We start from the raw sequence: 14,864 nt of genomic DNA on the forward strand, positions 1-14,864 counted from the left end.
GTATGGTGTTATAATTTCAATGTAAAATACTACTAAGGCTATGTTTAGTTCACCTGAAATTTTCTGATCTGAACTTATCTGATCTGAACTTATTTTTTTCTAATCTGATCTGATCTGAACTGAACTGATTTGATTTACAAGATCTTATCTTTTAGATTTTTCTCAATATATAAGAAAAACTATAGTCATGTGGGGTCTTGTTTGATTCGTTTCAATTAGTACTTTATTAATATTCAATTATTGTAATTTTTACTAATATGTAATGAAAGATATTTAATAATAATAATAATTTTTAAATATAAGCATGATCTGAACTTATTTTTTCTGATCTGACCTAATTAGATCTAAAATAAGTAAAAATAAGGTAAACTGAACATAGTCTAAATGAAAATTATGATTACTCGGAACATAAGTCATAACCCAAATCTAAAAACTAGTCAAGAAAGTATATAAAGTGAACCGCGAGAAATTAAACTCAAGTAAAAACAGGTTCAAAAGAACACCCATTACTCCATTAGTGTAATTTAACTATGTCTACAAGTAATCTTTAATCCACTCATTCCTCATTTCCGCGCTCCCTCTCATCATCAAATCACTTTTCCCAGACACCGACGTCTTCCTCTCCGGCCAACTTCTCTCTCGTCCAAATTCCCAATTCTCTCCCTCTTTCTCCCTCCATTAATCTTCATTTCTCTACTTCCCCCTTCTTTCATAAACCCTAGATCTAAAATTTCTTTTGGCCCAAACCCAAAAGAAGATGTGCACGGGCTATCTCGCCCACCCAATTTCCAGATCCATTTATCTTCTCAAATCGGGTCGACACCGGTTGATCTGCCGTGCCCAACTTTCACCATGTTTCAAATGTTGAATCTGTGTTTGTACTAGTGATTTGTGTGATTCAAGTGTAAATTGTACTCTTGTTGTTTTTTCTCTTTTCCCTTTGTTGTAAGTGTAATTTGGTGTAATTATCTTATATCATATCTCAAATTATTGAAAAAAAAATGGATGGTGTTTCGGGTCCGAGCACGCAAGCGCAACCGTCTTCATTGGACAAATCAAGGGTTTTAGATGTGAAACCTTTGAGAACTTTGGTACCCATGTTTCCAAACCCACCCCAAGCTCCCCCTTTTGTTTGTTCATCTCCATTTGGTCCATTCCCATCTGGGTTCACTCCCTTTTACCCCTTTAGCATGGGCCCGCCCGGTTCCGAGGCCCGACACGGAGAGGGTTCGGGTGCCGGTACCGGTACTGGTGCGGGTGCTTATTCAACTCCTGCTGCTGCTGTACCTCTGCGTTCCTTTGGGACGCCTCAAATGGGTACACATTTCTCGAATGGAGGCGGAGGCGGTGGCGATACCGAGTCTTCGATGGACATTAATTTCGGAGAGGGTGGTGGGGGAAGTACCGTCTCTGGGAGGAAGAAACGGGCAGCGACACGCAGTCAGCCGGATGCCGCGGCGAAGAGGAAGGAAAGGAAGGCTGCGAATGCTGCTGCTTCAGGGGAAGCAAGGAAACCGAATTTGGCGAATGTGGTTGGATTGCCTCAACCACAAAGGGAAGATGGTAGTAGGGAAGTTGTTAATTTTGTTATAATGAAGTTTGATGGGGTTCGGAGGCGGTTAAGCCAGCTGGAGGACTCGAAGGAAGCGTCAACCGGGTTGATCAAGCGTGCTGATTTGAAAGCAGGTAACATTTTGATGACTGCTGGGTTTAGGACTAATAGTAAGAAGAGAATAGGTGCAGTTCCTGGTGTTGAGATTGGTGATATATTCTTTTTTCGAATGGAGATGTGTGTTTTAGGGTTGCATGCACCTTCTATGGCTGGAATTGATTATATGACTGTTAAAACTGATATGGAAGATGAGCCACTTGCTGTTAGTATTGTGTCTTCAGGTGGGTACGATGACGACGCTGAGGATCAAGATGTTCTTGTTTATACTGGACAAGGTGGTGGAAATTATAGTAATAGTGGTAAACAAGCCTCTGATCAGAAGCTTGAGAGGGGAAATCTTGCTTTAGAGAAGAGTGCTCGCCGTGGGAATCAGATTAGGGTTATTAGGGGTATAAGAGATACCTCGAATCCGTCACTTAAAATTTATGTTTATGATGGACTTTATACTATTCAGGATTCATGGATTGATAAGGCCAAATCTGGTGCCAATCTTTTCAAGTATAGGATGGTTAGGTTAGCTGGCCAATCTCCAGCTTTTGGAGTTTGGCAATCTATTTTGAAATGGAAAGAAAGTGTCTCATCGAGGCCGGGACTCATTCTTCCTGACCTTACTTCAGGTGCTGAAAGTCTTCCTGTTTCCCTTGTTAATGATTTCGATAGCGAAAAGGGGCCTCCTTACTTTACCTATCTACGCTCTGTTAAGTATACAAAGTCACTCAACTTGTCTGAGCCAACCTATGGGTGTAATTGCCATAGTGCTTGTGCTGCTGGTGATCTTAACTGCTCTTGTATTCGCAAGAATGGAGGGGATTTCCCTTATACTACAAATGGTGTCTTTGTGAGTAGGAAACCACTTGTATATGAATGTGGACCTTCATGTCCGTGCTTTCCTAATTGCAAGAATAGAGTGTCACAGAGTGGTCTAAAGGTGCGATTGGAAGTTTTTAAGACTAAGGATAAGGGTTGGGGCTTGCGCTCTTGGGATGCCATTCGATCTGGGATTTTCATTTGTGAATTTGCTGGTGAAGTGATAGACAAAGCCAAATATGATAGAGATGAAAGTAGTGATAGTAGTGATTATGTCTTTGATACTAGTCGTGCTTATGATAAATCCTTCAAATGGAACTATGATCCTCCATTGGTGGGTGAGGAAGTTGCTGCTGGGGGTGAATGGAATGAGGATTATGACATCCCTACTCCATTGGTAATTAGTGCCAAAGATTCTGGGAACGTGGCTCGCTTTATGAACCATAGTTGTTCCCCTACTGTTTTCTGGCAACCTATTGTGTATGAGAATAATGGTGAATCCCTTATTCATATTGCTTTCTTTGCGATGCGACACATTCCTCCCATGACTGAGCTCACTTATGATTATGGTATATCCCAGTCAGAAAGTAGGAGGAAGCGGTGCTTATGTGGTTCACCGAAATGCAAGGGTTATTTCGGTTGACACCTCTGATGTGTTGATTGCAGGTATGCATAGGTTATGCATTTCAGTTCTAAAGCTGCAGAGCACTTCTTTTTATGTATTTTTTGGTATGCCCTTGTGTCATCAATTCCATTACTGTTCTTAATTGTTTCTGCCCGGTTTGTTCGATCATGCTTTTTTCCCCTTGGAGGCTAACATATGTTTTATCATCATCATTTGATCTAAGTTGCAACTATGAACTAGCTGGTTTGTCCAATGAGACTAGTTTAACATCTCTTACATAGTCTTTTGTTTTTGTCGACCCTTGGAAACTGTCTGTCTTGAACTTAACATCTAGATAATGAGTTGATGACTTGATGAATTATAAAGTGAGAAAACCATCTTTTCTTTTCCTTGTTTTGGCTATTCATTTGTGAGACATAGTGGGCATCTTTGAAATCTATTACTCTAAATTGAGGCCTTCTCTGTAGTATTTTAATGATTTGCCGTGGTTATCCTGCATTACTGATGTTGAGGCGTGCAAGAATTCTCTGTTTGACTTAATTCTGGTGTCCAAGTCCATTTGCGCACCATATATTGCTGTAAATAATGTACTAGGAATCAAAATCAACTTCAGGGTATAGACTGCTATGCTCTAGGTCTATCTTTGCATGATGCTTTTTGGCATTTGAATATTTGATACAACAACAATAACCGTATAGCTGTATCAGTAGCCTTTCTTCTCTTTGTTCTAAAGGAAAATTTTACTTGGTGAAAGTATAAGGAAATCTTTTGTTTTTTTTTTTTTTTTGAGGAGAAACGAAGTTGGGGAAAGGGGAAATGAGTAATAGTAACAGTAGATAATTGTAGGAAAACTAATAAGAAGCTTTGTGATAATGTAAGATTGACTTTGAGTTGTAACCATAAGGATATGAGGGAAATATTTGGGTTGGACAAAGGATGAGTTTTGCATGAAGAATGTAAGGATGAATTGTACTAGTAGTAGCAGCAGCCACAGCAATAACTGTTGTACTTATAAATATCAACAAGCATCGTAATTAGAATACTAATGTTGAAAAGTTGTATAAATGGGCCTTGGCTTATGAAGTTTAATATTGTAAACCTCTTTTGAATCAAATGACCTTTTTTTATTTATCTTACTTGCTACTCCCTCCGTCTCTAGAAATTGAACACTTTCTTGTATTGATTATCCCAAATTATTCATTAACACTTCTCTTGTTGACATGGTCCCACTATCATCATATTAGCTGTCTAATACTCCTTTGGCCCACACTCTATCAATAAAAAAACCAACTTTCTTTCTCCTTTTAAAAAAATACCTTACCAACTCCCGTCACATATTTTTTGGTAAAATAACATTGTTAACCACATTACAACTTGTCACCTTGAACTACGTATCCCAACAAGTGTTTAGATCTTTTGGACGGAGGGAGTACTTCTTTACTCACTTTTACGCCCTGGAGTGACTTAAATTAGTCCTTTGTAAATGCTTTAATCTCTGTCAAGGTGCAGATCGTTGGGGCTTTGTTCGTCCGATTTGTGAGCAAAATAGTAGTTAAAGAACAATAATTAGGGAGATCAGTAGAGTTGAGACAGTGAGATACACTTGTGTTTTTAACTGTGGTGACCTGATGTTGGGATTGGGTTAGTCGTATAATGGAATTTAATTTATGGCTTGGACAGAGTTTGGATGTTGCAAGGAGAAATATGTGGCTGCATTTTACTTGTGTAAATGGGCCTTATTTCTTCAAGCTTGTTTTACATTGAGCAATTCTGTCCCAAATGGCCTATTTCTTTTCATCTCGCTGCTGATTCACTCACTCTTTGCCCTGGATAACTTCAGATTCTTTTTCATTTTCTATTTTCTTGAGGTGTGCTCCTTTAAGTTTCTAAGTAACATGGGACCTACTTGGACCTATGTTATCATTTTCTTTCCATGTTGCTATTGCAGGTCTCTCTTTTTCTCCGAAGTGACATTGCATTTTGACTTATATCAATCTCCTCAGACTTGATTTAGCCCTCAAGTTAAAATTGGACAATGATCTCATTTATGCATGTATATTTAAAAAATGATTCATTTTAGGCAATTAGTAAGAAACAATCTATGAAACTGAGAGTAGTTACTCATTGCACTAACTCATTTCCCTCCTTTCTGCGTCCATGAGCAAAATGATAGGCAGATGAGTTGTTTCCCCAGTTCAAGGTGGTGGTGTTCTTTATTTGTTTGCATAACACATAATAAGCTGATGGGAATGCCCTTGCCATCTTTGTAGCGAGATATCTTCAGAATGTATTTGGAGTATTGGTTATTTTGACCCATTTGGTCTTTTCGTTTCATCTTGCTATTTACTTAACACTCTTCTTTCATATGACTTTATTTGGTTCTTGATGCTTAGAACCATTTGTAGCACTCATGTTGGAATTGGACCAATCAGATTCCTTAACTCCTTAAGTATTTTACCGAAACTTAGGGTCATAGTTTGGAATACTGGGACGAAGGCTTTGTTAGGTGTTGATCTTAGCCATTAATCAGTTGTTGCGGTCTATGTTACTCAAACACGGATTGAGTGTCTACTCGGATACGGGTGTCCAAGTGTCCGACTCGGCTATTTTTTAGAAAAAAGTCAAGTTTTTGGTTTAAAATGAAGTATCCAATTAAAGTGTCGTGTTGTGTCCGACACGACACGACACCTTTTTTTAGGTAAATGAAGGTGTTGGAGTAACACTGGTTGCGGTTGTTGATCTTAGCCACCGAGCAGTGTAGCTCATTTAAATCTCCTTTTTTGGTGTTCCTTGGACACATGATGGAGAATAAAGTGGTTACTAGGTGATGCACCATTTGTTTTTGTGCCTCAAAATATTTGCTGGAGATTTTTAGTTGCAAACAAAATACTTTAGGAATCTGTTGATTCATTATTTTGTTCAAAAATGTTTTCGCATATGAGAACACTTGCTGAAACATAGTTTAATAAAGATGAGAGTTTGTGGAATTTACATTCATGATAAGTGAAGCTTTCTTGTAAACGCTAGAACTTGTTGGATCAGTTAAGCATTCTAGAAGTGCAGAACTGTATAAGCTTCTATGCACAAGTGTGAAAGTGGTAGCACAATTATCCCTTTGAGTCATGATATAGATAGTATAATCTCTTGGTTGGCTGTTGTGAATCTTGATGGGTTTCAGTGCTCTATGTAACTTGTTCTCTATCACTAATGTTGTGTCCCTTTTAAAGGTCAGATGAGGTTCCTAGCAAGTAGTGGTTGGGGGGTGGGGGGGATTGGGAATCCCTCTTATAAGGGTTGAGAATTGATCCTCCTCAGAGGGGTGGAATTAGGGCCTGCAACCACTAGGGCAATCTTGATTGTTCTTGTTTACATGCAACAACACTTGCCATTTTGGATTGTTTCAATTTACTTGAAACATTACCTTTTTGGAATATTCTCTCTCTCTTCGCATCATGTGGGTTACCTTTTTCTCTCTCTCACACTCTAAGTAGTGTGCCTCCCTCCATATTGCAACTTTGCAAGTAAATTAGAACGGAGGAAGTATGTGTTAGTTTTAAATAAGCATGTCATTTTGGCTGTCTAATAGCTCTTGAGGCATTATTGTAAGTGGATAATTGCAATCAGCAATGCCTTTGTTATCTTGTCACACGATGATTGTGCTGAAAATTTCTCGGGATTTTAACTTTGTGAATCTGATAACTGATCGTCGTATATTTTTTTTGTATGTGCTTGTCTAATGTTTAGTCTCATCATCTTTACAAGCTGCTTAGATATTGCACTTAGACTTAAGCGACTAACTCTGCTACTACTTGTGGACAGCTTATCTTTTCATGGAAGCAGCGTGCTCATTGGGATTCAAGTTCCTTAATCATCTACATCAGTGAAGGATCTGTCTGTGGGTACATGAAATTAATTGTCTTATTTTGTCATTTCCAAACGAATAGCGCAGCAGATGTTTCCAATGTGCTTCCTGACTTCTAATTTCTCTCTAGTGAACTGTAGTTCAGTCTGTTAGTATTCTAGCTCTGGAAGCTTTTATGCTCAAGATATATTGTGATGTTACAATGTTAGTTTACATGTAATGTAGCAATAGTTTGTTGGTTCCTGTAGCCCATATCTTGGTAACAAGTGGCTTTTGGAGTTGGCCCATACTCGGCCATGTAAGTTATATATTAGATGTTTAGATGAATTTCTTCTGGGATTTTATGATATGTAGTGTCTTAGTTGATTCAATGATCCTTGCTCATTGTTCTTTGGCATTTGCCTCTGTTGACGGAGTAAGCAAGCGTTGTTTGTTGTATAAAGCCTTAAAATAGAGCTGGAACTCTGGGAGTTCTAAAACAAGGGTAGAACGGGAGTTTGCAAGAGTTTTTAAAAGGACAAAAGGAAATATCAAAATTGCGTTTTCTTCACTTCAAAAAAAAAATGTTAACAAAAATTGTAAGTTAAACTTTGCAAGAAGTTATAGAAGAAAAGAAATACACAAATTATTATAATAGACGGTCTAATTTTAATATAAAATTAGACAATGCAAACTTACGTTCTCCTAAGAAGCCCATTCAATTTCTCTCTAACCTAACACTATTTTTAGGTATCTTGCACCATCTTAGTCGTCCATTCTCTTCTCCTTCTTTTATTTCCCTTCTAAATTTCGAATCAGAACAAACAATTTTTAAAAATAGTCCGTCAGTCTTACAAAATGGATTAAGCTAGTCACTAAATGGATTAAATCAGTCACTAAATGAATTAAAGAATGTTATTAATTAATAGATTAAACTGGTCACTAAATAGATTAAAATGGTCACTAAATAGATTAAAGTAGTCACTATATTAAGAAATATGATCTATTCTCTTCTTAATATTGGGCTTGGGCCGCGCCTACTTTTAAATTAAAAGTAGACGGTCTCTTACAAGACCAACTGAAAGAAATATTAACTTGGGATCTCTTTACTTGAAGAAAATCTCTCTTCACTTGAAGAAAACTAGCCTTGGATGAGTGGTAGTTGGTTTGGAGTTTGTTTGATCGATTTTTCTTTTTTTTTTTTATTATTTTTTTTAAACTAATGGATTTTTTTTTTTAAAACTAATAAAGTGGTAAGTGTTGTATTTTTTTTAGTTAGGGGTATATTAAAGTGTGTATATCTAAGTTATCAAGAGTTCCCATATATAATCGAGATAGTGAAATTTCACTTTTGGAAATCCTAGCTATTCTTAGTATGATATTGTGGAATCTCATTGTTATTACTTAAACAAGCATGAAATGTATACTTGCATATTTGTCCATAGGTCAAATTGGATATGTAATGGCGCTTGGTTTTTAATTTCTCTCAAAGGTAATCGAAGTTTTTTTTTGTTTCATATACAAGATATCCATATACTTCTGATTAATCTTAAAATTAGTCATAATTATACAAAACATTTCAGTTTTGAAAATGTTGGCTCAAGTTGTGAACTTTTTCATCTTCTCTAGTAAATTTTAGGGTTTACCCTTAAGCATTTGTTTGAGATTTATGGGGGAGGGGTTTTGTTTTTTTTTTGCTTGGGGAGGGGGGTTTATGGCTTGTAGTGGGCCTTTGGTTGGGAACCTATGCGAGGGCAGTCAGATGAGTTCTTCTTACCTATAAAAATATTCAGTTTCAAAAAATTAGAAATTACTTTTTGTAGTTTTCATGTTTTTATTTTTTGTTTAAAAAAAAAACTGAAAATTTGAAATAAGAAACAATAATAAACGAGCCTTTATCCCGTCCAAAAAAAAATAAAAACGAACAAGCCTTTAGCTTTTAATTTAGTGTTGATGATGCAACTGATGCTTATAATGAAAGGCTTAAATGCTCTTTGTGTATCATTGCATCCTTTTGGGCGCTTTATTTGGTTTGTTTCACCTTTCGTGTTCTCTATGAGAAGCACAACCATATCACTCAAATGGAGGAGTTCCTCGCTTAAGGTAAAACGTTAACAAGAGCAACATGTTGTCCTCCGTTCTAAACCGATGTTCTCATTCTCATCGACGAGCTCGAGAAGTTGGGCCTCTCTCTCACCGTTGTCGATCTTATGCTCATCTACTTCCAAAATGTCGTCGTCTTCTTCACCGGAGGAACACATGTCACTACTAATAAATATGAAGAAAACTGATAATAGAGAAATGAGAAACCAAGTTATTACGCCTAAAATTTATAATAATATAATTGGTAACCAAAATGATGCTTCCTTAATTTCAAAAAGTTGAGTGAAGCTAGAATCCTATTTAGATAGTGTTTGGACTTCCACTACCACACAAAAGAAATTTCCAAAACCTCATAACTCTTTCACATCAACGCATGAATCAGAAATCAGAAGTTAAAGCAGCTTATTGGAACAATTGTTGGACGACATAATGATGAAGAAATCGTCTAATAAAACAAACGATTACGTCCTTTTTCTTTTTATCTGATGGCTAGTTATCCTTTTTTTAATTAGGCCTCATAAAGACTCTTCTGTTACTTATGATTTACGGTTAAAATTTAGATACGATAACCGTTTTTTACCCGTCAAGATGAGTACGTCAAGGAGACCCACAATCACCATATTTATTCATTCCTTGTATAGATATCGTATGCTGCCACTTGTCTTTTGTTTCACAAACCCCTCGTTCAGGTATAGGGATCGAATTAGCTCCTTACTCTAAACAATTTCATGACTTTTTTTTTTTGCAAATGATGGGGTGTTTTTTTGTAAACCTACCCTTAATTTGGCTACTCGATTGGAAAATGTCCTTGATGCTTTTTGCTCCACTGCTGAATAACTTGTGAAACTTTCATAAATCCGCAATCATCCTTTCCAAGCATGTACCAAATCATGAAAGTGAGCTATGCTAGTACTTTCAATGACCCCAAATCTATTTGGGGAAGCTACCTCAAGGAGAGCCACGATCACCATATCTATTCATTCTTTGTATAGATGTCGTATGCCGTCACTTGTTTTTTGTTTCCCTAACGCCTCATTCAGGGATAGGGATCCAATTAGCTCCTTACTCTAAACAATTTCATGACTTTTTTTTTTGCAAATGACGGGGTGTTATTTGTAAGTATACCCTTAATTTGGCTACTCGGTTGGAAAATGTCCTTCATGTTTTTTGCTCCACTACTGAATAACTTGTGAAACTTTTATAAATCCACAATCATCCTTTCCAAGCATGTACCAAATTAATGAAAGTGAGCTATGCTAGTATTTTCAATATGACCCCAAATATGTTTAGGGAAGCTACCTTAGCGCTGTTCTTTCTCATTACAAGCCCGTATCGCCATATTGTCATAGCCTAATTTAAGAAGTGATAGCAACATCAACTCTTAGCTTGGCAGAACCACTTCCTCTCCGTAGTAAGAAAAGCGATCTTGATTCAAAGCCATCTAGAATCCTTTCTAGCCTACCTCATGGACACTGCATAAGTTCTTCTCAAATATGCTCAAAAACGATTGCATTAATCGAAAACATTTATGGGGATCAGCAACTAACTCCAATTTTCTTCCTCTAATATTATGGTCACCATCGTGTCAACTTGAAATATATGTAGCTTAAATTTTGAAAAATGATTCATGTTAATGCGCTTATTTTGCTAAAGTGAGGGTGACAGTTCTCTTGGATCGCAATACTTTGGCCAACACTATGCATCAGAAATATCTCTGAAGCACTCTTCCTTCTTCGAATATAAATCTGTTAATTTTTAGATTCATATGAAAATAGGCCTGGGTAACCCAATAAGGAGGAGGAGAGTTTAGCCCACTTACAAGCTAGGAGGTTCCATCCTAAAACCGATTGGTGATAGGAGGAGTAATCCCTAATCTTATAAAGTGGTTTATTCTCTCCTCTTTCTCCAATGTGGGACACTCACAAGTGGGAACTTAATGGGTTTCAACACACCCCATCACTTGTGAGTGTCCTTAGAAATTCAGAGCTAACTGGAAAGGTTAGAGCAATAATTTTATCCAGTAGCTATCAAACACCCAATTTAGACGAGACCCGCAACCCGGGCTCTGATACCATGTTAATTTTTAGATTTATATGAAAATAGGCCTGGGTAACCCAATAAGGAGGAGGGGAGTTTAACCCACTTACAAGCTAGAAGGTTCCATCCTAAAACCAATTGGTGATAGGAGGAGTAACTCTTAATCTTAAAAAGTGGTTTATTCTCTCCTCTTTCTCCAATGTGGGACACTCACAAGTGGGCACTTAATGGGTTTCAACAAAATCCAAGCTTTCCGACCCATACATTTGATGCTCTATTCATCTAACTTGAGATGTACTTAGAAAAGTACCAGATAGAAAATTGGTCTGATCAAAACTCTTGATCTCAAAATATTTTACATCATCAACTTTGATCTAAAAGTGATGTTATCATGCTTGTAGACCAATAGAATATTGAATTACTCTCCCCCAGCCTTCATCTTTTTTATACTCTTTTATGGGTCTTAGTAGCATAGGTGATTTCTCAGTGCATATAATAATTGCTTGGCATTATTACTAGACTTAGAATAATGATATCACAACAAAAGTGCAAAATTTTATATGGGAGCTTCTTTAAAACGGTGTATGGTGCACCTTTAGTGACTACTCTTGGCGCACCAAAAGTAAAGAATGAAGTTTTATGCTCCTTTGCCTTTTTTGCTAATGGAATTGTGACTATTATATTCTTCCTCCGGGCTATTTTTAAACTCATTCCTTTCGAACTTATCTTTGTATTAAGAATAATATTGAGAATATCTTACCATCCGACATTCACAACTACCTAAATGCCTTAAGTCATAAGCCAAAAGCTCTATGTTTCCTAAGTTACAACCTCAGTAGCATCTAGAAAGAATGTAATGTTTTGGTTTTTTTACAATAGTCCCTGAAATATTGACCGTAATTACTACAAAACTTTGCACTTACATCTTGAATGGAATGCTCGATTAATCTTTTACCACTAACTCTGTTTCTTTGTGAAAGAACCCAATAATATTCCATGTACGATTGTACCCTCCCACCACCGAGAGTTACAAGTTAAATTTCGATGGCACGACTAATTTTTCTTCTATTACCAGAATTCACTTGGGCCATTTGGCTGTTGATCGAGCCTATCGGTTTGGTCCTACTTTTCCCCTTATAGTAGAAGTCTAGGGTCTTAGGAATCACATCCGGACGATGCTTCAACATAATATCAAGTCCCCCGTATCAAAGGCGACAATCAAGTAGAAATTCAAATCTTGAAATAACGTTATACTTGTCCGTGGTCTATTCATAATTTACGACATTCTTATTCTTGTTCCTCAATTCAACATAGTTGACATTACGCACGTTTTCATAGAAGAAATAAGATAACATATTTATACTAATATATTAAAAGACGTTCCTAACAAGAAACAATGCCACACGACGCTAGCCGCTGTCCCTTAGAGTGTTCACTTCATGTAAACCACATACAATTCAAAACTAGTTATTAGGCTCGGGATATGCCCCGGAAAGAAAAAATTTCATCTATTAATATCTATACAAATATATTAAAAGGTGTGCATAGACAAGAAACTGTGCCACATGGCACTCTCTCTAGGGAGTTTTAGTTCATGTAATCCATGTCAATAATTTTTTTTAGAAATTGCGTAGTATATGGTTGGATCCCGAGACCTCAAGTACATATATGAAAGTTGTTTGTAGTGTTATTATCATAAAGTATTATATCCAACCATGAAATTTTTTCTTACCCGGGACATAGCCCGAGCCTAATAACTACTTGTACTTTTAAATGATAACAGTGAATACAACTTGGTCTAGTGGTTAAAACCTTAGTATATGAACCTGAGGTTACGGTATCAAAACCTATACTTTGCAATTTCTAATTGTTTATCATACATGAATTAAACCTCCCTGGGGAGAGCGTCAAGTGGCACAATTTCTTGCCTAGGAACGCCTTTTAATATATTTACTAGTATTTGGGCCCGGATGTTGTTCCGGGTCGGTACTGTCTCAACATTTAAAATGTACAAATATAATAATGTAGACACTTAAAGCATGATTAAAAGTTTGTTGAGATGGCAATTGTGTCAGATATAATATCAATAGGTCATGAGTTCAAATCTTGTTACAAGCTAATTAATTTTACATTTGTTAATTGACATGACTTAGGTACACATTGAACAATTCTAATGGAGTAATAGAGGTGTCACGTGGGGTGTATACATTATCACGCTCGCCTTTTAATATATTTGTATAGATATAGATTATAACATGCATGGTATAAGATTGATTCTATGACTTCAAGTTATTATATTTATTTCTTAACCACTAAACCAAGTAATGTTTTGTTATAATTTCAAACTAAGATATTAGTAAATAGAATTATATTTATCTGGGGAATAATCCGGACCGAAAAACTAGTTTTCTCTCTAAAAAAAAGTCTCTCCATAGGTTGCTTCAGTTTCAGATCAGCTTTAGATCATCTAATTTTCTGAGATTCGTTAGATTTTCCCCTTAAGAGAAGGGCACCTTAACTTTCTTTATTGTATCTTAAAAGAACCTTACTTGCTCATCTCAATTTTGACAATTGAAAATAGACTTAGCAAAAGTAATTCGAATCGATTGAATATCTGTCAAGCCCATGTATATTTATGTTGTCTTAAGCCTTGTATAATTGTATATAGGCCTTATCACTTTTATATATTTACGTTGACTTCATCGTGTATATATTGAGGCAAAGTACGACCCCAACTTATCATGGTATCAGAGCGGCGGTGAAAGCACTCATCAACTCTACAACCTGCTTCGTCCATTGACGAAGAATCTTAAAATGTGAAGAATTATTTTTCGGCGCTTCACATCCTGATATTGAACCTCGATTGAACGAACTGTAAACAATCATGGGAGACGAAGAAAAGAAGATTGTAGTCGCGGGTAGTGACACCACTTCCCGGTAATTAAGAAGAATAGCCCGAAAATCTGATCACACACATGATCTTAAACGGAACCAATTACGTTTCATGGGCAAGGGCCATCAGCCATTGAAGGCATGCAGAAAGTTTGTGTTTTTGGATGGATCAGAGACAAAGCCGAGCAAAGAGAAGAGATTATTGGACCGAGTGACCGTGAATTCCATGCATGATTGTTATGGATAATGGGGAGTGTTGAACCAAAATTTGCTGCTTTAATCCCATATCATGAAGAAACGAGACAGTTGTGGAATTATCTGGATAAGAGGTTTTGCGTGTCAAACGGACCTCGTCTTCAACAAATAAGAGTAACCATTGTTGATTGCAAACAAGGCAAAGATCATTCTTTGGAGGACTATTACTAGAAATTAATGAGCCCCTATCACGAATTTGCGCGGTTGAAGCCTTTGCACGGGTGTGAGTGTGAGAAGTGCACTTGTGATGTTGCTAAAAAGTTGATAAGTCATATTTATATATAGTTTTTAGGTGCATTTAGGTTGCATTTTAGAGTATGTAGTTTCATATTTAGGTTCATTATTGCATCATATTCTTAAGTTATGTTATTCTACTCCTATTCGGTATGTTTTATTATTTTTGATGAATTTCAGTTAATGAGAATGTATTTGGAGTATTATTAGCTAATATTGTGGATTAGGAGCACTTGGAAAGAAGCTACAATGAATAAGGATCATACGGATATGTCATAGTACGAGTTTGAGCAAAAACGAAGCGGAAAATCATTAGAAAAAGTGTGAAAAAGGAGTCACGTCTACTCTTCTGATCATTACTTTTGATGTGCTTATTTAAATCAAGTAATTCCAGCTGA

The 14,864-nt window shown here is 36.6% G+C and overlaps 1 protein-coding gene across 1 annotated transcript; it reads left to right on the forward strand.

Moving 5' to 3' along the window:
- The first annotated feature begins 492 nt into the window (after window positions 1–492).
- LOC104907436 (histone-lysine N-methyltransferase, H3 lysine-9 specific SUVH1) lies at window positions 493–7,337 on the forward strand. The gene is made up of 2 exons (XM_010696369.3): window positions 493–3,145; window positions 6,924–7,337. Exon 1 carries the CDS (start codon window positions 1,002–1,004, stop codon window positions 3,120–3,122), a length of 2,121 nt encoding a protein of 706 aa, XP_010694671.2. The 5' UTR covers window positions 493–1,001; the 3' UTR covers window positions 3,123–3,145; window positions 6,924–7,337.
- The last annotated feature ends 7,527 nt before the right edge of the window (window positions 7,338–14,864 follow it).

Source organism: Beta vulgaris, chromosome 4 (assembly GCF_026745355.1).
Source record: "Beta vulgaris subsp. vulgaris cultivar EL10 chromosome 4, EL10.2, whole genome shotgun sequence".
NCBI lineage: Eukaryota > Viridiplantae > Streptophyta > Magnoliopsida > Caryophyllales > Amaranthaceae > Beta > Beta vulgaris.

Bases quoted from the DNA above. Each gene is read 5' to 3' on its own strand.
- LOC104907436 (XM_010696369.3), top strand. From the start codon at position 1,002: ATGGATGGTGTTTCGGGTCCGAGCACGCAAGCGCAACCGTCTTCATTG.